General features: G+C 42.1%; 2 protein-coding genes across 3 annotated transcripts in view; one reads left to right on the forward strand and one right to left on the reverse strand.

The window, feature by feature from the left end:
• The first annotated feature begins 628 nt into the window (after positions 1-628).
• ndufa10 (NADH:ubiquinone oxidoreductase subunit A10) lies at positions 629-6831 on the forward strand. Its single transcript, XM_047047793.1, has 10 exons — positions 629-802; positions 1310-1478; positions 1657-1872; positions 2618-2704; positions 2991-3112; positions 4054-4133; positions 4262-4316; positions 4512-4597; positions 5016-5124; positions 6557-6831. Exons 1-10 carry the CDS (start codon positions 728-730, stop codon positions 6623-6625), a joined length of 1068 nt encoding a protein of 355 aa, XP_046903749.1. The 5' UTR covers positions 629-727; the 3' UTR covers positions 6626-6831.
• A 14110-nt stretch (positions 6832-20941) lies between these two features.
• Positions 20942-23250, reverse strand: part of gypc (glycophorin C (Gerbich blood group)) — a 29463-nt gene continuing 27154 nt past the window's right edge. For both annotated transcript variants that reach the window (XM_047046548.1, XM_047046547.1), the window contains exon 4: positions 20942-22652. In XM_047046548.1, the coding sequence (XP_046902504.1) occupies positions 22456-22652 (197 nt within the window). In that variant the 3' untranslated portion in view covers positions 20942-22455. The remainder of the gene's footprint in view (positions 22653-23250) is intronic.

Consider the following 23250-nt stretch of genomic DNA (forward strand, 5'->3'; position numbering starts at 1 on the left):
TCTCTCTCTCTCTCTCTCTCTCTCTCTGTCTCTGTCTCTCTCTCTCTCTCTCTCTGTCTCTCTCTCTCTCTCCCTCTGTCTCCCTCTCCTTCTGTGTTTTTACATACCCCCATCTCTCTAAAATAGTATTTAGTAGCTTTCTACTTCCATTATGTTCAGAAAAAAAACATCCCATTCCCAATCCTTTTTCAGCAAGAGCTCAGGGTGCTGCAGGATTTGACAGTGACAAACTACGTTTACTCCATGCTATTCACTTAGCACCATCTAGTGGTTTGTAGGCAGACCTGCATAAAATACATCACTTAAAAGCTGTTCTTTGTTGTTGCCGAATTTCAATTGAATTGTGTACATAACTTTGAATCTCAACAAAGCAAACCCAGAGTTATTTCAAAACATTATACTTTTTAGAAAATATAACATACATGCAATCTTATTTCATACAACACACACATTTTTTTGTGTAACTGTTTGTGTAACTGTTGTTTGTTTTACCTATGTTTAACAGCGTACATTACACTGTGTACGTTGAAGCATTCAAATAGTCCATACACAAGTCAATTTGCTGGAAAGTACGATAAAGTATTCAGGCAGTGGTTGAGGCCAAATTCTGACGTCAAATTTTAGCGCAAGAAGGAAATGGCCCTCTGACGTATTAGTGTCGCGCCTCAATAACACAGGGCGATTGGGCGACTTTTGGGTCAGGTTTAGTTTTTGGTGGAGAATAACAATGGCTTTACGGGTGATGCGGCTGGTCATCCCCCAGGGTACTGCGGTTTACCACGCTGGGACGACTGTACAGACGGTGAGATAATAAGTTACCGTACTAACCCGTTGAGGACAGACATCAAGTTCACATGACACCGTACAAGGACACCGTCCGCAAAAAGCCTGGTGCTTGCCAGAGAGATAGCTAACCATGCTAGCTAGCTAGAAATGATATATAGCGCAGGGACCAAGACAGGTTTAATTTAAGATTTTTCAGATAACTCTTTAGCTATGTGTATCTGACGTAGACTTATTAGCTAGACTTATTAGCTAGCTAGCTAGCTAACAATTAGACATCTGTTTCCCGAGTTAGTCGAGAATTATCGATATAGTTAGCTTAAGTTGACCAAGAAATACATGTCACCTATTTTTTTATTCACTGGTGTTCTTTAGATGCTAGTCGTAAAGAACACACAGTTTTCTGTTCAATAGTCACTCCACTCTTCCACTCACGTCACTTAGTCACTCAGTCACTCCAGCTAGGTAGCAAACTACAATGTCGATATTTACATTTGTTTGAATATAACTTATTTTCCACACGTAGGCTGGGATCCACACAGGCTCAGTGAAGAATCTGCGGTATGGCTGGTGGGCGTATGCTCTGGGTGAGAGGACAACCCCTAGACTCAAGGAGAACAGCAAGATCATCTCCGTTGATGGCAACCTGGCATCAGGAAAGAGTGCACTGGCACAGAAGCTGGCAGACAAACTTGGTAAATATACAACTATCGACCTCAATAGTATTTATATGATGTATACTGTATGTGTGTGGATACAGTGGAATTTGGTTACTTGCTAAATGACTGATTGATTGAACGTATTTCTGAGGCTAAACGAGAAGAAATGAAAATGACAGCAGAAATGGAATAAATACCCTTTTGGCGTTTGTAGGGATGTTGTACATGCCCGAGCCCGACACCCACTACTTGGACAAGATGACAGAAGAGAAGGTGTCTCTTCCTTCGCGGTTCAACGGCAACTGCAGCCTGGAGAAGTTCTACCTGGACCCCAAAGCCTCGGATGGGAACTCCTACCGTCTGCAGTATTGGATGTATGTCATGAGGCTGCTGCAGTACTCCAATGCCTTGGAGCACCTCATCACCACCGGTACAGAGGCCTCAGCCCATCCTACTGGCGATGTAGAGCAGCGTTTTAGAAACTGGGGGGCAAAGCCCTGATAGGAGGATGGGATGCGTTTCCCACAGATTAGAAAGCTATTTTTGGCGAGGGGGGTTGTTTCATGTCGGGGGGGGGCTGATATAGTGATATAGCTGTCGGTCTTACTAGAACGGCGTAGGTATGCATTGTTGCTGACGTTGTGACTGTGCGTATGTGAAAATGACGCGTGAGTGACAGAGAGACGGAGGGAGAGCAGGGAAAGGAAATGCCGCTGAACAAATACGCCGTGTGTTTTCACCTAAATAGTGTTAAAAAAAAAAAGAAACGCAATATGTGGCGGCCGGTGTTGATACTGTGGCGCACCGCCACGAATTAGTCTATGTGTGGGAAACACTGAAATTACACCATAAAGTACATACTAGGAACAAAATACAAACAGTCAATAACAGTAAAATAAGTAACATCACAACTCAAGAGGTAGTGGGAAACGCTAGTGCATATAAGTGTGTTTTAAGTTTGGATTTAAAAAACTGAAAATGAAGGAGCCTGCCTGATAGAGAGGGGAAGAAAAGTAGCTTGGCCGCAGACCTCAGTGACCTAATGTTATAGGACAGAGATGCTGTGCTGTGAGCCCTCCCTGTGCCTTTAGACTAAGTCTCAGCTGAGTATTTTGATGATGTCATTGTTTTAAACATTTGTTCAATGTTCTAATGCCAGGTTCTTTCTGTTTTAGGCCAGGGAGTGGTTCTGGAACGTTCTCCCTTCAGTGACATGGTCTTTGTGGAAGCCATGTTCAAGCAGGGCTACATCAGAAAGCAGTGTGAGTACAGGAGTCCATCATAAAGAATACATATTGTCACATTTCATTCATGTTGAAGAAAAGTTGAATGCATTAAATATGCTATAAAGAGAGGCTATAGAGCCTTTTTTTGGGTATATCCCTGTGCTCAACACCAACCCAGTATTTGTATTTATGCAATACACACAGTATTGCTCTTCAGAATATAAAGTCTGGGTGATGATGGTAGAGAAACTGCTGTCCATCTATGCCTGGACAACCTTGAGAGAGTGATCAGTGATTGATTCCCCTATGTTCTGGAACTCAGGTGTGGAACACTACAACGAGATCAAAGGGATCAGCATCTGTGAGTTCCTGCCTCCTCACCTGGTCATCTATGTGGACTCGCCAGCAGAGGAAGTGCAGAAGAAGCTGAAACAGTCAGGCAAGGTGAGGAGACGGCAGCCCCAGCTGGCAGCATGTACGACTTCCTGTCCATCTGCCAGTTTGTCTTTGTGTCTCTGTCTACAGCCAACTGGCCATCTGTTATCAGAAGTCTTTTCTGATTAATTTATAATTCCTAATGCTCCATATAGATTGTTCTGAAGGCTCATTTTTTTTTATCATATTTATGTGCTCTCTGTGGTTTAGTACTGTAGGCAGCTTGAGTCTAAAGGACGTGATTACTTCTGTGCTGATTATGCAAATGGTCCTCAGTTGGAGGATCTTGGAAACCTCTGCAAATCCTCTAACAAATGCCATAGTCCCGTAGTTCAGATATCGAAAGAGGCACTATGATTCCTTGTAGAAAGGGGAAAAAAGGGCATAATTGGAACCTTTTCCCTAGCCAAATGCCTCCGTGCAATGCGTCACAATTGCAAAAATGAGTTGTAACTTTTCTGCACACGCTACCCATTAAAGACCACTCAAATTTGGCAGACAGGCAAACCCTCACAAAGCCTGGTTGTAATTAGCAGTGTGCAAATAGTGGTCCCAGAAATAATCCGGTCTTTAAAGATAATCACAGGGGCCTGGAGGAATGCTAGTGTGAACTGAGTCAAACATTGGGCCCTGTTGCCAGAAAAAACGGTCGTTTTCAGCTTGATGTTCAGAACTTTGATTTTGATTACTGCTGTTTGATTTATACATTAGAGCGCTAGTTAAAATCTATTTTAAGCCCATTTTAAATCGACAGTTTAGGGGCGGTAGGGTTTTTAAACCTCAGTATTAGAAAAAGATTCATAAACCTACTGAGAAAGAAACCTGTTTCTGGTTATGAAGTAAAATAAAAAAATACTTTGGTACCACAACAAAAATCAAGACTTTCAAAGATATTTGTTGTTTGACTATAGGACCAGGAACCAAGTAGTAAATATTTGTTTATTTTCCAGTCATATCTTCAAAATGTACCTTTGGCCTATCTGAAGAGCATTGAGGATGCTTACAAGAAGACCTTCCTTCCTAAGATGAGGTGAGTGAACCTGAACAGCCTTGCTTCTCTGCAGCTTGGTCAGCCCCTGGGCTGCTGACCTGGGAACAGGAGACAGAAGTCCCATCTGTGACTACACAGCTTGGTTGTGTTTGTGTCTTATGTTTCAGTGAGAGTGCAGAGCTGCTTGCATATGACACAACCCAGATCCAAGACATTGAGAGGGTAAGTAAAGCAGGAGGAATGTTAAACACAGTGACAGTACTCCAAAGAACACACACAAATTACATGTATATAGTGTCTACTGGTGCTTCTACTGCATGCATGATTTAACAACCAACCTTCGTTTGAAGAAGTATACATATCTCTCTGCCGTATACAAATCAGTCACCTCACTGATAAGTTATTGTTCTTCTATAGGTAGCAGAAGACATTGACGTCTTAAAGTTTGATAAAGGACCATGGATGGAGCAGGACGACGTCACTTTCCACTACACCAGGATGCTGTGAGTCTGTTAATCTTTGTTTCCACACCTGGAATACCAGCCTTTTTATCTCAGTGAAGTTGTTTGTTGAGCATCTGTCTAGTTAACTAAGGGGAGTTTGCACAGTACATTGGACAAACTAGCTGTCATTTTAGGTTATGTCATTGTTCCATGATTCAGTATTAGAGTTCCCTTCTGTGGAGAATGTCACATTGCCCCCATTTAATATCCAATGACCTGCAGGTTGAGAACTAACTTTCGACAGTTTTATTTAGGATAAGAATCTTATCAATGGGTCATTACTTCATTCATGCTGTGTGGATAGCTGTAACCAAACGCTAGACTTGCCCTGCTAATCCCAGCCTCCTAGCATCTGCAGTTTAGCTGTGGCAGCCTGGCGTTCTCTTATGCATGCCATTTCCCTCCTGCTTTCCCCCAGGGTGGAGGACAAGCAGCTGGTGGCGGACCTGGCCTGCATACCCCGCTTCCTGCCTGAGGTCACCATCGGAGCCCACGAGTTTGATGCCAATTACTATGAATACAAATCGGTATGTGGGGAAATATATCAACATTTCACATGGGCTCTGAATACTCGGGCATCTCTCTGCTCTTTGCGCTTTACTCCATTATTTTTCATATACTCCAAAATGAATTGCATTTTCCCCTGGCTGTGTTGGTGCTGTGTTCGTCAACAGCGAGGGCCTTGCCTGCAACATGATGAAGAACTGGTTTCCTTCGAAATATCGACATGAGAAATGAAAGCGGCGAAAATGCCATATGCAGAATATTCTCCAAGTCATCAGTCTTGCAGGAAAACATTTGGCTCTGACCTTTCTAGTTTATTGACTGGAGACTGGTTTTGTCTCCCTGGCACCAGGAATTGGGGCTTGGTAATGTGCTCCCGGGGTCTTTGAGCTGGCATTTAGCTCCGAGTTGGACCCTATCTCATTGTGGATAAGGCTGTGAGCAGTTCTCCTGCTGCCCTGCTGTTGACTTAGTCTCCTGCAAGCTGTGATCAGAATAGATGACGCCTCTTGAATGTACTTGTCATGGACACAAAACGCTGTGTTTATAATGGCATAGTACCATCAGATTAAAATCCAATACATTTTTTGTTGTATAACCTCTTCAAACATGCATTGCAATCAAGGGCTTCACAAGAACACCAAGAATGCATAGTAATACCTCTCAACTAAACTCAAATCTCCATAGACTTGGGGAAACTTTCAGAAGTAGGCTGAGAAACAGTTCAACCTTGGGAGGAGAAATTCAACCACAGTAGGGGTCACCTCTTCTGTGCCTGTTGGGTGGCTGCTTGGAGCAGATCCAGGGCAGAAGACAAATATCAAAAATGGTTTGTGACAGTGGTCGTGGAAAACGATGGTTTCTTGACATTTGTTAAGAAATGTATGCCACTTTCCCAATCCTCACCAATGTTGCCTTGACCTGCTGTCTTAACAGCTGTTACCCGCCTGCTCGGCTAATTGTGAAGTGGGTGGCAGTATTGTCGCTGGTCATGAACCTAACGACATGGCAAAGAGCTGGAGGCAGAGCTGCCCCCCCTGTCTGTCACTCAGTCACTGGCGAGGCTTCAGGTTAGCAACAGCTCATAACAGGATGTTGGCCAAGGCTCGGGGTGATGGACTGCAGTGTCGCCCTCGGTGACACGGCACTTTGCTATGTCATTAGTCTCAACTGTTAGCCCTCACCTGAGGATGGATGGCTCCAGACCAGATCCTCCCTTAAGCTTCAAGTGCAGAGACAGACCCCGGAGCCTAACATCAGACGACCGTTAAATCGGGAAGCTTCCATTAACTATTACTGACATGTCTAGTTAATGCAGACAGGACCGTGGTGACAGTGACCCCTGTTTATACTTTCCCCTGATTGGCCGACACCACAGCCTGTGTGTGGGCATGAGTGATCTCTCCTTCTCCATTTTAATTGGCCTTTTACTATTTCTTCCCTCCTTCTCTGCAGCTTCCTGGAAAGAAGTACGCACCCGGGTTTAATGCTGACGTAGGAGACAAGCACATCTGGTTGAAGTGAATGAGGTAATGGTGTAGGGGAAGCCTGGCTGGTGACTCACCTCCTCCCAGCCTTCCTCCCTTGCTCCAGCTTCCCTGTGGGGGAGGAGTCTATGATGGGATCATCCAATCAGCTGCTTGTAGTCGGTGATCTGACAGTGTCTATCTGGGAGAGGTTTTATGTCCTGTATAACGTGTATGTAATAAAACAAATTTAATTTAAAATGATTCAGTATGCCTTTCTTCTTTTGTATCTCTTATACTCTGTATCTGATATAGTCTGTAACATAATGATGGAATACACATGAAAGAAGTGCATAAAAAGAGGTGGAGTAGAGACAGTGTGTGTGTCACCAAAGAAATATACATAGACTAAATGCTGTAGTTTTACCTGTGCCTGAAAACTGACAAAATAAGTACATGCATACCTCTCTAAACATAACACCTAGACCCACTAAAGGATAAAGCACTTAAATCAAACAACAGGGAGATCCACAGCTTATCTTTGACCCTCTATTATTGCCAGGCAGGCATATTACCTGAGTACAGTTATGCGAAGCAGCACCAAACACAAGATTGGTTCAATTTATGTCCCACTTGCAGCTTTTAGTGTTTCAACAGTATTCCCCCGGAATACCTTTCAGGGCACACACACACACACTCAGCTATACTGGAGTCCTTGTTTCCTGTGGGGTGTTATATGAGTATGGTGTCTGAACTCCTCTAAGAAGAGTGAATTAAGCTGTTTCTAGCTTCATAGATTTGTTTGGTTGTTTTGTGCTCTTTCCCAGTGTTTGGTTGCATTTAATTTATTTTCATTCCTTAGTTTACCCTCACTTGTGGTAAGATTTGTCATGCTGTTGCTTGTGTTCACAGGGTGACCTAGGATATTTAGGTCTCAGTAGATTGAACCCAGAGGAAATGTTGGAATGGTGGAATATATCAAACCGGTATAAATTATATATTTCCGCTACTGTCTATCAACACAAGAAGAGTTGTGTCCATGAAATGATATTCTTGAAGATTGAGTTTATCTGATTATCACCTTTTATCTTCTCTGCATGATGGCGAGGTAATTACATTATAGCTTCGGCACAGGTCCATCTTCTACTATCATCATTAACAGATTTGACATGTTGTTATAAAGACTGGAATCGCCTTTGAGTATGATGAGCGTTTTTGCTGCACAAAAGGCATATCTAACCATAAGAGGCCACAGCAGGGGCCCCTTACACAGACCAGACGAACACAATGAAAAAGGTTTTAAATGTAAGTGAAAACTAGGCCTGAAGTCCTTTACATCAACACAGAATGTTATCAAAGTTAAACAATGTTATCACAAAAAATAAGTTAACCTTTTTTAATTGAGTATGTGTTTTTATAGGTTTGCACTCATAGCTTGCCAAGGGATGCTATCTTTACCTTCTCTATTTCTGTTTCTCAGTTTCTTGGCTGAGACATAATTTAGTGACTAAACCTCCACAAATAGCTTGTGCTAAGAGCTTGAGAGAAGCGATTCATTCCTTTTTCTTTTGTGGTCTGTAGTCGGCTCTGTGCTTTAATCAAGCCTTGATTGTCAGAGCTGATGTACTCAGAGGGCTTTATAGCTGAGTGTGCATGTGAGACTAAAAGAGGATTCTCCAATTACACCCTTCCTGCTCAAAGATCCTTATGAAGATAACTCCCTTCAGCTGGACTTGATTCTCTCTCCTCAACGGCTCTTTATTGACAGCTCTGGCCAAAACATGTGGGGTCATAACTCACAACCCTCTGTGCTGAGTCAAGGTTTTGTGTAGCTTCAGTGTTTCTAAAGATTTGTGATATCACACAGAATGGCACTGTCAAGTAATTTTCCAATAGACAAGACTGGAGCTGAAGATCTCAGTTTCAAAAGGGGGCACTATTGCACCATTGTAACTTAGCGTCAATATTTCAGTTTATTCAAATATATGTTTTTTTGGTTCCCCCAGATTGATATGCATGCTGTTGTGTGTGCTTTTGTCTGGGGTGCGGTGGATGTTAAGAAGCTTCTGTTTTGACATCAGCGTTTTAGGAGTATACATTTTTTATGTCAGAGAATGCTTCTCATGCAGCAGTTGCAGCATCAGTAGCATCAGATCTTAGGTCTCAGTTTGCGTAGAGCACTAAGCCTGCTGGCATGGGTCTGGTACAAGAAGCTTTCAGTGGAGTCACAGCTGATGAAAAGAAGTTGCTAATTCATTAACTCAAAACAACATCATTAATCAAAAGCTAATTCCAACCACAAGTTAGACATCTGTCCAAAACACTTTATTAAGCACAGTCATTCATCAAAACTTCACTTAAGTTCATAGCAATTCATCAAATTCATCCTCACTTTCTTATTTAGTTTAAAGATGAATGCACATGATACCTTTTCCTTTGAGATCAAGACACATCCAAATGTATGCGCGAAAAATAAAATGTGGGTGTCCCAATACCCATCTCACTAACTATATGGTAAACACATAGTATGGTATGGGTATTGGGACATACAAGTCATTATGGTTGAAAAGGCCTTTCATAACACTCACCAACAATGACATCACAACTCTTAAAATAAGAGTACAAAAAAAAACTCTTTGCCAACATTTTGCTGACAATACTATAATAAATCATAAACACAATCATCTCACATGAGAACTCCAAGCCAATCTCTGACACGGTTCCTCAATGCCGAGTTGGATCCAAACGGTTCCGTACGTGAGTCCTCCTCCAGGGGCTCTGGGAGGACCACCCTCCACAACAGGTGGCATGCCAGGAAGAAGGAGGACCAGGGGAAGATGACAGCCACCAGAGGTTGAAGAACATAATGAGAAGATCAAGGAGCCTGACACGACGGTGTTGGAGGATGTCAGAGGAGCAGGGCTGTTTAAATTTGAATGAGATGAGCAGCTGGAAGACAGGGGGCGTGGGACATGGGAGGTCTCGATGACAAGTCAATCAGGGCCACTCCATATTCTACATGACATGTTCCCTCCTCGGTGACAGAAAGGCACTGAAAACCTCAGGCTCTCATTAAGGGAATCAGGAGACTTAGTAGACTGATGTGCACAGTATATTTACATGCAAACACAAACCATTAATGTATCCTCATGAAGTCATCTTTTTAGAACCGTTCATACGGAGATGTATCATCTGAGCTACTGTAGAACTACATCTCTGAAATATTATTGAAAAACATTTGAATAGGATGTAGAATAAGTTGTTATATTAATGCCTAATTATGCTTACCACAGACACTTGATTGTTTTACTGTTTTGGGGGTTTGTAGTTCTGGTTTCTGATCATTTCGTCACCTTGTGGATATAGCAACCCTAGGGGAATGAGAATGTTGACATTCTTAATGTTTAATGATGCTTGAAATGTTCATGTGGCCAAAGGCCTCATGTTCATTCACTGAAACATTCTTTCCACTCCCTTTTCGTAGTTTTGATTCGATTTTAATTAGCTCCAATAGATAGTTTCAGTTTTACCACCAGCCATTTCAAATGAAAATACTAACATTATTGAAGGTTCTACATGTAATATTTCTATTTGCCACATTGTAATATTGTGCAATTGGCCATAATAAAGTTTTGTTTTTCCAACACTATGACAAATTTGTATTTTCTTCTTTACGGCACTCTACCTTCTATGAAGTTTCAACAACCTAATCTCATAACCCAAATTTTTTAACCAAGAGATTTTTTTTATTTTTTTTTTATTGAAAAGGTTTCCAGCACACAATTTATACAGAACTGTAGCTATGATGGTCTACTGTACTTTAATGTACTAGTGGCAACCTAGTGCATGGCATTTACACTTCACTTGTTTGGTCATTATTGGACCAACCTGACATCAGTTTAATTGTTGTCGTTCAACACCATAGCTCTTACAGTAAGATATCACCTTGCTTGTTGACATCTCTCCATCAACACCTCACATCAATGCAACCCAAAGGACTTGTTTTCACTGATAAATGTTGTCAAGACATGAAAACCTTGTTCCTTATTTCTGCTCTCCCTGAAACAGAAACACAGGAACTTGGATGTGTTAGGTTTTAAATTGATGAACTCCAGTACTGTAATGTAGTGACATTCAACGAGGTTCAACAGCATGAACTTAATCTTGAGTTGTTCTGGAAATGACTTAACAGTGCACACAAGCACACACGTGCTGACACACACACACACACACACACACACAAACACACACACACACACACAGTCTCTCAGTACCGAGGGGTATGGATTTGATTCTGCTTCCTCCCACTGACTATAAATGCCAGTTCTAGCAAAGAGAGGTGATCTCATTCATCAATATTGCGAAATTGTGTCTTGTAAGAAAGTATGTGTGGAAATGCACTTCAAGAGTGACAAGTAATATTTCTGCCTAGTGAAAATATTCCGTCATATGACTGAATGCCACCGGCTGTAATCTCTTCTGAAAGCCACATCTGGAGAGAGAAAGTGCCCTGCACATTTTTTTGGGACTTCTCACGATAAATAGAGTGCTTACCCCTGAACGCTGGCAGAAAATGCTTCTGAGAGTGCTGGGTTCCAGTGAGGCGTGTTTGCACAGTGTAAGGCCTTCTTTTGAATGCAATCATGTCCAACACCATGTCATTTACCACTCCAGAACTCATTTATTTATCACATTGTCTACTATTTTCCTCTTTGTGTCACAACTCTATTATCACCCTATAGGAAATTGTGTCATTTAAAAAGAATAACAAAAATGGCTCCCAAGGCTGTGCATCCTTCCATCAGAGTCAGGGCGGAATGAGCAGCAGATAGTGCAGATATCAGGCTCGGTGATGTCCATCAAAATATGAATGTACAAATTACAACTTCAGAACAGACTATCAAGCGGAGCTGGTTCATGCAGGGGGACGGGAGACATAGCGCCTCATCAGCAGCGCGTCATATCACGGGCACACCTTCTTAGCAGGGCGGGCTATTTAATCAGAATATATCTGCACTCTGCTTTGCTAGTGCGCGGCACAGGTTGCTTTCTGTTTAATCTGCTGCCTCCGCCTCCCCGGCCTCCACCCTTGGTTCTGTGTTTCCTGTCGTAGGGGGAATGCGTCGCTGCTCTCTGCTCGGAGGTCGAGACGGTGTCTTGGTTGGGTGCAGCAGGGAGCCGATGCAAGCAGAACCATAATGCCAAATCAAGTGTTACAATGATGTGTTGTACCGTGTGAATAAAGCATCAAGAAAATACTATACTGAGTCCTCCTGCCTGAACCATGTTCGGTGGTTGAAATCCAGTTATTCTAATGTTCTCCAATGTATTCTAATATATGTTCTGCATAGTAGAGGACGTCAGTCGTGTGGCTCTCAATGGAAAGGTACATTTATGTTCAGTCCCTAACAATTCCTGAAGACTTTGTAATTCTGATGTTACAGTTGTTGACTAAGCAGACATGTATTAATGCTATTCCAGTGTAGCTAAACATCCTGTACGTTTAACTAAAGCACTCACTGTAAATGCTGCTGAGGTGTACATTGTGTGTTAATTATCAAATTGCCCAAATTTTCCATGTATAATCTAAGTGTTTCACTTAACTAGGCTATTTTATCTGATCTTCAAAGTGAAACATCTTTGTTCAACATCATGTGTAAACATGTGCCTCAAGGGCAAGGTAAAAATAAAAAACAAATCAATGGAACGGTTGTTGAATACTCCCTCACTGAAGAAGCGTGTTGTCAAAATGACTTTTCACAGCACACCACCGACCCACAACCCTACTCTGTAAAAGCTGTTCAGGTGTTGACTTCTGGATGTCCCCGAGGTCAGGTGCGGTACGGCTTATCTGCTCAGTATCCACAACAACACACAGTTTTCAACAGCTGCGACACGAAGCTGGACTCACGATGTGACTCATTGCAGGGAAACCAGGCAAGGCTGAGCCGACGGCGTGAAGGCTGTGCCGCCAGCCAGCGTTAACATATTCTATTATTTACCAGCCAGGCAGAGGGCCCTTGCCCTTAGATACTTACATTACTTAACACTTTTAACTCCTCCGTTTATAGAGCCACACACACTGTCAATGCAGATTAAGGCGCTCGTCCAAGGGTGGAGAATCGGCATTGCCTCAAACTTGATTTGAAGCTTCTGGCTATAATCTTAAATCCCTACTCTGAAAATGTCTTTTTTCCAAGAACAGACGCTGATATTTCTGAAAATGGAAAAAGAGAGAAAAGCCTGGGTTTGTTGGATAAGCAGTGGGAGCAAGCTTTAAATAGAAGTTTTCATTCCGATGTTCCATGTGTAATACACATTGAGAAAAAAGGATGAGAAAATGACTTCAGGGAATCTCTTGAAATCCAGTTAATTTGCTCCCTGGCCAAAATTAAGCCCAGAGCTTTCATAAATTACCATTTCATTAAGATTCGAAAGAAAAACAGATTTAAATATTCATGTATTCTCTGGCACTCTGGCCTCGTCTCTGATTAGATTTTAATTACATGACTTTGTCTTAAACAAATGAGGGGCGTCAGTGTAAAGACCCATTCGTCTTCGCGGACAATGGCGCACCTGAAAGGTAGCTCTGCTGATAAGAGCGAAGCGGATCCTTCATGAACAGAAACAAAAAGCTTCCCCTCCTGGATCCTGTCTCTTCTTGTTTACCTCGGAAGACGGACTTAAAGGAACGAAATGAAATAAAATCCTTGCTATCCACAGCCCAACCCAGCGGCGGTGATTCCACACTTAGTCATGAAGTGGCAGAAACTCTCTTCTATCTGAAGAGTGTTTCTCATCACCTCTAATCTCTCACCACCTTCCGAATGTCCCTGTTTTTGAAATGTCACCTCTTTTCACAACCCTGAATGACATACTCACCGCCTCAGTCATTTCTGAAGAGGGGCAGCATGGATAGGTCAGGGTCAATTATTGCGTCTTTGTGTGTGTGTGTGTGTGTGAAAGGCTGTTTGGCCTTACAGTAATCCATGCATGCGTGTGCACATGCATGTGTGTGTCTGCACCTCAGTGTGTGTATGTGTGCTCCCGCGCATGTACAGTAAGTGTGTCTCTGTGCATGTGTTCCTGTGTGTATTTGTCTGTGTGTGTGGGTGTCTGTGACTGTTTATCAATCCGAAGAACTTGAGAAGAACGTTCTTGCCAAGCGTCTTGCGAGAACGGTCTTGCAAGACTACGAGGAAGGAGAACCAAGGGTGGGTACATCCCCAATATTCAAATTTGGTCACAATGTCCCCCCCCCAATATATTGATATAAAAATATTTGTAAATATATAAATGTCCTACGCAACGACAGGCCACCGCGCATGCTGTCCGAAATCATCATAAAAAATGTAATTCGTCCCCCCCAATGTTGACTCCTTGGCCTTGAGGAGAACAATTTGAGATGAGTGTGTTCTTGCAATGACTTCTGGGAAATCAGATGTGTTCTCTCTGGCCAAGTCACCATCCAATGCATCCTCAATAAAAGAAGCGGAACACTTCCGGGTATTTTTGACGTTCTTGGTGACTTGTGTTCCTTTGATTGGAACTGTACTTGAAAGATGACGTCAAACGAGTTCACAAGAACACAAGAACAAAGAAAAACGTGTATTGAAAAACAGCCACTGCGTGTGAGTTTCGGTGAGTGCCTTTGTGTGTGTGCTCCTTTGTGTGTGTGTATGTTCCTGTGTGTGTGTGTTCCTGTGAGTGCCTCTGTGTGTTTGTGCTCCAGTGTGGGTACTTGCTCCTGTCTGTGTGTGTGTGTCCTGTGAGCGCCTCGGTGTGTGTTTGTTTTCCTGAGAACGACTTGGTGTGTGTGCCTGAGGCGTTGCCCATAATGCCCTGCAACTGTGTTTACACCACAAAGTCAAACCCCTACCCTCTCGCAAGGGTTGGTGCCAGGTGTTCCCCTGCCAGTGTAAACCGTTTTACGAGACCCAGCAACACCTCCCTGCACTGGTACATTCACTGCTGCTCACTTGAAGAAGAGTGTCACTGCGATAAACAAGTTCAAATTGAGGAAGCAGGAGTGGGTTCCATCTGCTGTGGTTTGCAATGCTTGTAACAAGCCTCCATTTCCTGCTGGGACTCTCTCTCTGCCCACTCCTTGTTGGTGTGTGTGTGGGGGTTGATCAGAGACCGGGAAAGGAACACTGACATTCTCCCACAACTCACGTTTAACAAAGGAATAAATAGATGGTGGGTTTTCCACTTCCCAGCTGTTCCATTCACTCCCCAGTATTTTTGTACATGCTTGATTCAGTTGCACTGTAAAATTTTTTACAGTTCTGAATATTTCCCCCACCCCTCCTATTGCTGGTCTTCTGGACATCACTTGGCGGGCTGATAAGACATCTCACATTTCTTCACTCAGCACTTCCTCCTCGTGTCCTCTTAGACACCCCGAACCCCGGCATGCCTGTGGGAAGGACAGAGAGATGATCCCTGATAATGATCTTAGTAGAATCAGGAAGCTGCTTTTTGCCCGTGTAAGCAGCATGTCGTCCCCTATGACATCCCTAGCAGGATGAGCAACCATGCTAATTCATTTTGGCTAATGGCCCCAGAACTGGCTGCCGCCGACTCCCCCCCCCCCCCGTTGACTTCACCTCCTCGCCTTCACCTCCTCTCAGCCAATTAGGTCCCAGTGTGGAATGCTAATGAGACCTGGTGTTTGATGTTTGAGGCTCAGATACGGCCTGATCCCCTTAGGTGGCGTCTGTTGCATGACTCATAATGTCTACAGATCCATGTATTCAGACTATCTCTGTCTTTGAACGAGCCCTCTCTCTGCCTTTTCATCTTCATTGATTACCGTGGCAGTGGCTGGAAGTGATTCATTTTAATTCATTTTTCATTCTCTCTCTCTCTCTCTCTTTCTCTCTCTCTCTCTCTCTCTCTCTCTCTCTCTCTCTCTCTCTCTCTCTCTCTCTCTCTCTCTCTCTTTCTCTCTCTCTCTTGCTCTCTCTCTCTCTTGCTCTCTCTCTCTCCTGCTCTTCCTTCTCAACTTGTTTGTTTTCATGACTGGCCCCCTGGTGTATGGAATTGGCTACAGCAGGGCTCCTGTGCCCAGAGGCAGGTAGAGTCCAGTTAGGTAACTCAGCTTGCTTCCACTTCTCACTTTAAGGCTAACAGCTTCCACTGCCTCTCGCCAGGGGCTGCACCTGAGGCTGTGCAAATAGGTTGTGCTCCATTGACATATGTGTGTCATGACTGAGAAAAGCAATTAACCGTAACCTTGTGTGGAATAAACGCTGCAGATTATTTTTAGTTTCTATTTATTTATCTTGAAGTGATTAAGGATGTTTTCATGTGGATGGATAAGAAGCAGCCTGTGCAGTGCATGTTTTATTAGCACATGAATGGCAGTGAGGGCATCTAGAATGTGCGTTCTCGTAAGGAAAACACAGGTGCACTAATTAATCATTCAACAGATAGCAACTGTCAGTCAAGCTCAATGTATAGCTAGAGATACAGGACAGCATCGCAGTTTTTACTGTGTGTTCTCAGAGTGGCGTCTTAGAGCACAGGGGTATAGAGTTGCACCATATCTCACAAGCAACAGAGATCTTGTCACTAATCATATTCCGAGTCCTTCTTTCATCCGTTCCCCCACGTGACCGGGAATAACAAGCGCTAAAATGAGCTCACATCACTGAATATCCACTGCTAGATAAATGACTCTAACACTGCTCTTTCTACTGATAACAGAGCCTTTAGGGGATTTGTTGCTTTGTGGATAATTGGGCCCTGAAACCCAGTGATTAGGGCTGGATCTCAACTGAGTCAGCACAGACAGACCCAGGGGGCCCCTGTAGGGCCTGGCCCAACTCACTACCCCAGGCAGGGAAACAATTTTAGGGAGTCTTACACAAATTGCATATTGTTTGACTGTCCCTCATGATAAATCTATGTTTATATTTGGCACCAGTAACAGTCCTGTTGTAAATTGAATTAGACAAATGTAAGATGCTAACATGATCCGATATCATGGTTAAATTTGCTTTGTGTTTAAAGGGAAATAAATTCTGGCAGCACACATGAGGAGAGGAAGGATGTTTAGGACGTTGGACGGGCCTCCAGGCTCATGATACCAGGAATGACAATTAGGATCGCTACTCACCACACATAATACACATGGGGGGAACAACACATGACAAAAAGGACTCTATTCATCTCTTTTTTCCTTTTTTGATTTTTGATTACCCCTAAGCGGAAATATATAATAGTTTCTGTTCCTGTCGAAAACAGTTTGCCTGGTATATTCAATAATATTTTTTAAGGCCCATTTTTCTCTATTTTCAATATGAGGGCACAGTGGGCACAGCGTTACAGAAAGAAGTGAAAAACAAGGCCTCAACCTCAATGTCTGTCAGACAGAGAATATGAAAGTGGTTAGCATACACTGTGATCCATTGTAATGAAATGAATGCATTAGTCTCGGGGCCTTGAAAGCAGTGAAATAATGACAAAAAATCCTATGAGATATAAAAGTACCGCCTTTGAAGATGTCCCAGGTAAATAGCTGTCATTTCAGAATAATTTGCCTCCCACAATATGTCTCAGGCATACATTATAAAATCCTGCCACATAAGCAGTTTCTGTTGAATTGCCCTTCTGAAAAGATGTTCTCCCTCCTAATAAATGGACAATATGTTCAGTGGTGCATCTCCACAGAGGCATGGGGCTTGATTATTCCGGGGGAAGACTCTTAAGAAGATGGATGCAACGTGGATGCAGTATTGTTGTGGTGAGTACTATCGAAAACATATGACCAGGTTTATCATGTTATTTTAACACATACAACTAAGAAAGCATCACATTATGAGGCTCAGTGGGTGGCATTAATGTTAGGTGATTAAAAATGTACAATATTTTTCGCAATAGGCCATCTTTCTATGTGAGTTCACACAAAGTGAACTCATGCTCTGACTTACACCCTAGAGAGAAAAGTGAGCATCCAAAAACCTCCTCATGGTTTGCATTATAAGATTTAAATTTAAAGCAAGGTTTCAGAGTGCTGTGTGTCACGTTGTTTTTCGGATCTAATCTATAAATCCTTCCGTGTGTCTGCAACCCTGTCCCCCCTCTGTCCCCCTCTGGTGCTGTGGCCAGCCATCGCTCAGCTCTTCCAGCCAGGCAGCTCATCTCATCACCATGTCTAAAAATACCCTGAGCAGCACCTGAGCAGAAGCGGTGAGTGTTCCCTCCTGTGAGGACAGATGTCCCCGCTTCAGTGGGGGAGAGGACAGTCTCCAGATATGACCCCTCAAAGTAAGCCTCCATCCTGCTATTCAACCTCTAAAACAGGCACTGTCCATTCTCCCCAATGCTCCAAATCTCCAAAAAGAGTTGAGTGTAGAAAAATGTTTTAATGACAAGCTAAAGAACAGATCAAGGACTAACCTGCTGTGTCTGCTGAATGACCTGCAGTACATATTTGCGGGCAGTGCATAAGAAGTGGCTTGTCAAAAACACTGCAAGAAAATTGTAATTCTGTTTGATCTACGTTATGTGATAAGACGTTATGAATGCATAGACTGTAGAAATTATCTTCATTTCTTCACCATCTCTATGCTGAGTTCATCTGTTCTGTTCAGAGCCTCTCTGATGGACAGTTAAGTCGAAACATTTCTGCTTCCAACTACAGCTTTGCGTGTGGCGCACCTCGTTAAAATGTCTTATTGCATTTCTATTATTCATAATTATCTGGTTACACTGCATTCATATTAGATTAAAAATTATAATATTAAATACGCGGCACCATCTCATTATAGTGCAGTTGGGAATGCTTACTGTTCTCTTGCTTGGAAATCTGCATGCAGATAGGACTGCAGTTAGCATTGTAGCTCACCTAAAACGTAAAATACTGGTAAACCCTATGTTGTTAATGGAAGTATAATAAAAGCTTATGAAAGATCCAGACAACAAGGAACACACTGTGAAGAGTGAGAATAGGAAATATAGCCAAACAAGGGATTAACTAACACTTGTTTGAACATGAAGAACTCCCTACCTGGGAGAGAAATTGTAAAGCAAGGTTAACTTCCAAACAAATGCTTTGGGTAACAAACAGCACAAAACAACTTGAGCTTTGCTGGTGATACAAACGTTCTCCTGAAGACTAGCTTAAACATTGTTGGAACTATACTTTGATATGACAATTCCTAGCGCACCATGTCACCACACAGTGCCACAAAGCACAAATCAAACAGTACACTAAGCTTTCATCACAATGAAGAACACTTATGCATTTCTCTCCACCTTATCTTGCTTTCTCTTAGAGCGGCAAGCCTTTGGAGTTCTACAGAATACTGAAATAAACTTCAAGAAAGCAATTTGTCTGCAAGGTAGACATTCAAAACGCTGCTTCCAGAGTGCAGAGAGAGGATGCAGGGAGACTATACACCAATCTGCAGAGTTTGTGTAAATCTCAACACACAAGATGGGTACCGGGGACCAGGGTAGGCGATGGGGCGTCTTATCGTAATGGAATGCCCAGGCTGCTGGTGTGATAGTGTAGAACCTCATAAAAACCTGCCTTTCCCATTGCTTGGCTCGGAGCTCAGCTTGCTGCATTTATCAGTAGTGTTCCAAAACAACGTGATCCACAGGGAGAAAAAAAAGAGATGAGCGTTGGGACACGGTGATCGGAAGAAAAGTGTCCGATGGCCTCGTCAGTTCGACCACTGGGTGAATAATGGACTGCGCTCCTTCCTTTGTCAGGGAGTCAAGATGGAAATCAATCTTGGCCAAGTCATAAACCGTAACTCCTGTCTCAGGTCTGACGGACTCAACTGACTTTTTCATGTGTCCGCGTGGCGGACTGAGAGAGAAGATAGCCTTGGTGGATGTAAATCAGACACAGAGCACAGTAGCCCTTAACACCTGTCAAATATAGGCCTACGTTTGTATTTTGTACAGTTGTTGTGGTAAATATAAATAAAACGACACCACAGGAAAGAAAAGATTTGTATGAAAAACGAGTGCTGTAGAGTTAGTCATATTTTGTTTCTGTGTAGTAGGTTCCTATGTGTAGCTATTTATTCAGACTTTTGTAGCAGTCATACATGTTTTGTAGCATAACTTGAATAAATGACGTGTGCACTATCAACAGTTCTGCATACATTTTTTCTGTAAAGATGGTAAACATTATGCATATTATAGTTTAGCTATTCTTCTCACTCTCACTGGGCCATAATTCGATTATTTTCCTAAAATCCTGTTGGAGAAAAGAGATTCTGATGCCTTACTTGGAAGCAATTTTTAGGGGTTTTCACAGCTCAAAACTAAATCCTCTTTGCTCTGGCAGACATGCTTGATACATTCCCAAGCTGTCCCTCTTTACAGTGAGCTCATCAGAGATATTGACAAACAGAACACACTGCTCTCTGCAGTTTAAATGGAAGTCACTTCTCCAGTCATGAAGAATGCCTCTGAACCCAGAGTAGCACTTTTCAGTTATGAATACATTTTTATATATGTCATTTTCAAAACTTGGAAATAGTACATGTTTGACTTGGAATGGCTTTTATTTGCTTTTAGTTTGATTTACCTCATGGAAATAAATAAAACATTGCAGCTTCAAAATAATACGCAAGCATGAATATTTCACCAGTTAAGACTACATTCAGAGTGGAGGGGACTTGAGTGGAGTGAATAGTTCTCACTTCAATCCAGTTGTCCCTAGGTAGAAGAGACACACAGAGTAAAGTTTGATTTCTCTCTAGCTGAGACTGACTACCTTCTTTCTGCTCTGTTTTGTTAATGTTACTTGTTTGCTCTAAGTTCAGAGACAGACAACTATTACATCAGAGTTCTGTTTTTGAAAGCTACTATAATTGTTCAGAGTATGCAAGACTGAAAATAAAAAACTAAAGAAAAAAACAGATTCAACATAATTTAAAGTCAATTTGTAAAAAATGGTGTACATCTTGATTTTTATGTGTAGTGTCACTGCTGATAAATAGTACATTATGAACTGAAGAGTGTTACAAAGAAAGTATTTATTTCTTCCTCCAGGGAAGGAGAAAGAAAAACAAGAACTGCAATGTATTGAAGAGCATGTGTATGAGCCTTTACTTTATGTGTGATCTGAAAATGTACTAAGTAATTACACCAAAAGGTTGTTTGCAGACAGTTCATCACCTTTGTAAAAAAAAGATGACTATGTTGTCAGCACCTGTTATCAAAGCAGAGGAGCTGTTTTTGTTTTGCTCAGGCTTGGTTTGAATCCACAGCGCATATCTCTTCCATATCTTCTTGAGCAACCCTAAAGATATAGAAAAGCTCTCAAAGTATTCACATTCCTCTGTGGTGACTGAGGGTGGTTACAGAGATTGAGGAAAACAGATGTAATTTGGAGCTCTGAGGCTTTCAGTTTCACTGTCCATTTATTCCACCATTAAGTTAATGATATAGATAAGAACAAGGTACTCACAGTTGGCTTGGTATTGTTTGAGAAGGAACACACACATAGTCAAATTATTGTTATTGTCATTGCCCCATGAGTCCAGGCAGTTATTCATTATAAATGGCGACTTGATTTAATTCAATCAGTCTGTATAAGATACTAACAAAACACATATACACCATTAACACATTTCAAGATGTAACTCTGCAATTCAGATTCTGGCCTTGGCTAATAAATAAACCCATCACAAGACTTTTCCCCAGAAGCCTCAGGCTCTGTCAAAAAAGTATTAAATGATAAAAAAAACAATCCAAAAATGGTAAGTGCAGGAATAACCTTAATTTCAAACCATTATCAGATACTGGATTCATTAAAACATGCAACTCCTGTTGTAATTTGATTTGATATGCTGTGTGGTTGACCAGCAGCATGAAAGCGCAGCATATTTCGAGCTGTTCACCACTAGTGAGGTCGACCTGCTGCCAAATACATCAGCACAGTTTACTTGACAATTCACTGCTATTCCAAAAAGATCAGATCATCAACATCATCCTCTAGAAGATGTTCCCTCATTCATCTCTTTGTCCTTCACCCAAACATACCATATTACATAGAAAACACAAATGGTAACTTACAAACACAGTGACAGTGTGGCTACAAGACTATTGATTTATATTTTTATTATAAATGCACAATGTTGCATAGTGGCATTGTATGAAATGCCTCCTCTGGGCATGATAAACGTCTGCCTATTTTTTCTTCTGGGACTTTTCTTCAAATCTCTCTTCAACATTTCATCCTTTCAGAAAAGGCTGATTGTATGCCGTACATAATTTTTTTTTACTCATATTTGCTGTGTTTCTGACTTCCAAACAGACTTTGTTTTACTCCAACATGGACACCTTTGTGTGTTGAAAATGTACGGTAAACCATCAATTCCTTTTTTAGAACTATCATCACAGACTTGTCTTTGCAATTTTTTTTTTAGTGAATTTAGGATTCTATTGTTGTATGTGTGTCTCCACACACCAGGCATATTCCTGTCATCGGAAGATGAGAAGTGTCTGTAGGTGTTTAGATCATGGATCTGAAGATATTTACTCTGAAACACGAGAGGCTGTAGACACGACAAGCACAGCTTCCAACAACCAGGCTAATATGGAGCAATTCCTAAGTTATATGGTATTTTACAGTACAACATAGTAAAGCATACTGTACAAGAGTAAGACACAGGCACATTTAACATTTGAACATGTCTCCCACTGGTGATTTGGTTTGGGCAAATAATTTTCAGGCTAGTCACTTAGTCGCAAGGAAACATTCAGAGCAGATGCTCTTAAGATGAAGATTATTCTTCACCTAGACACACCAAGGACCCTGGGTCCTCCCTCTTTCAGCTTTGACCTTCCACCCCCGTAACATTTAACACGTTCAGAGAGAGCAGTCCATTAGATACAGCGTGAGGGCGTAACCTCTCAGATGAAGTACTCTTTCCTGCTCTGGTCTACGGCGCCCTGCAGCGTTGGGTCGCCGCGCAGCGCAGCGTCCGCTGTATCGGCAAACTCTGTACCCTTGGCCTCGTTAGTGTGGTAGGTGCCCTTGTGTCGGTACATGTAGTGAAGCAGCACCACTGCCAAGCACAGGAGCACCAGCACCACCGCAGCAATCACCGCTGCAAGAGAAGGAAGGTACATAGATAGAAAGACTTATAAGTAGGTAGGGAGGTAGATAGAACAATAGAGGGATCAAACATGGACTATGTATTGTAAGACAGATATTAGGACAGGGTGCTGTTTTCCTTTAAAATTTGCCCCAAATAAGGTCTAATGGTCTTGGAATAACAATGACAACATTTCCACAAAATGGGCTACTGAAAGTAAAAAGTTGTATCAGAGACCTATTAACCAACCCTGACCCGTTAAATGCATCTGCCTAAATCACTAACTGTTAAGATGTTTCGTGTCTCACTATTCACTCCTTCATTGAATATTAGTCCTTTAAGACTTAAAAGTTTTATCGCAAATTCAAGAATTAAACACTTAGACAGACAGAAAATAGTTTTTGGGGGGGCATGCCATGGCCTGTTATATACAGCTGTTGGCAGACAAGGACAACGTTATGAGCTATAAAAATAGCTGCAACGACACATTACATTTAGAACTCGCTCTCTTGCCTGACTGACTTCCAAATGACTTTAAATAGCTTGGTTCCAAAACATTTAGCAGCATTTTTCTGAGAGAAAGAAAAGTCGTTTTTTCCTTCCTTGGTCA

This window comes from Hypomesus transpacificus, chromosome 23 (genome assembly GCF_021917145.1).
Source record: "Hypomesus transpacificus isolate Combined female chromosome 23, fHypTra1, whole genome shotgun sequence".
Classification (NCBI taxonomy): domain Eukaryota; kingdom Metazoa; phylum Chordata; class Actinopteri; order Osmeriformes; family Osmeridae; genus Hypomesus; species Hypomesus transpacificus.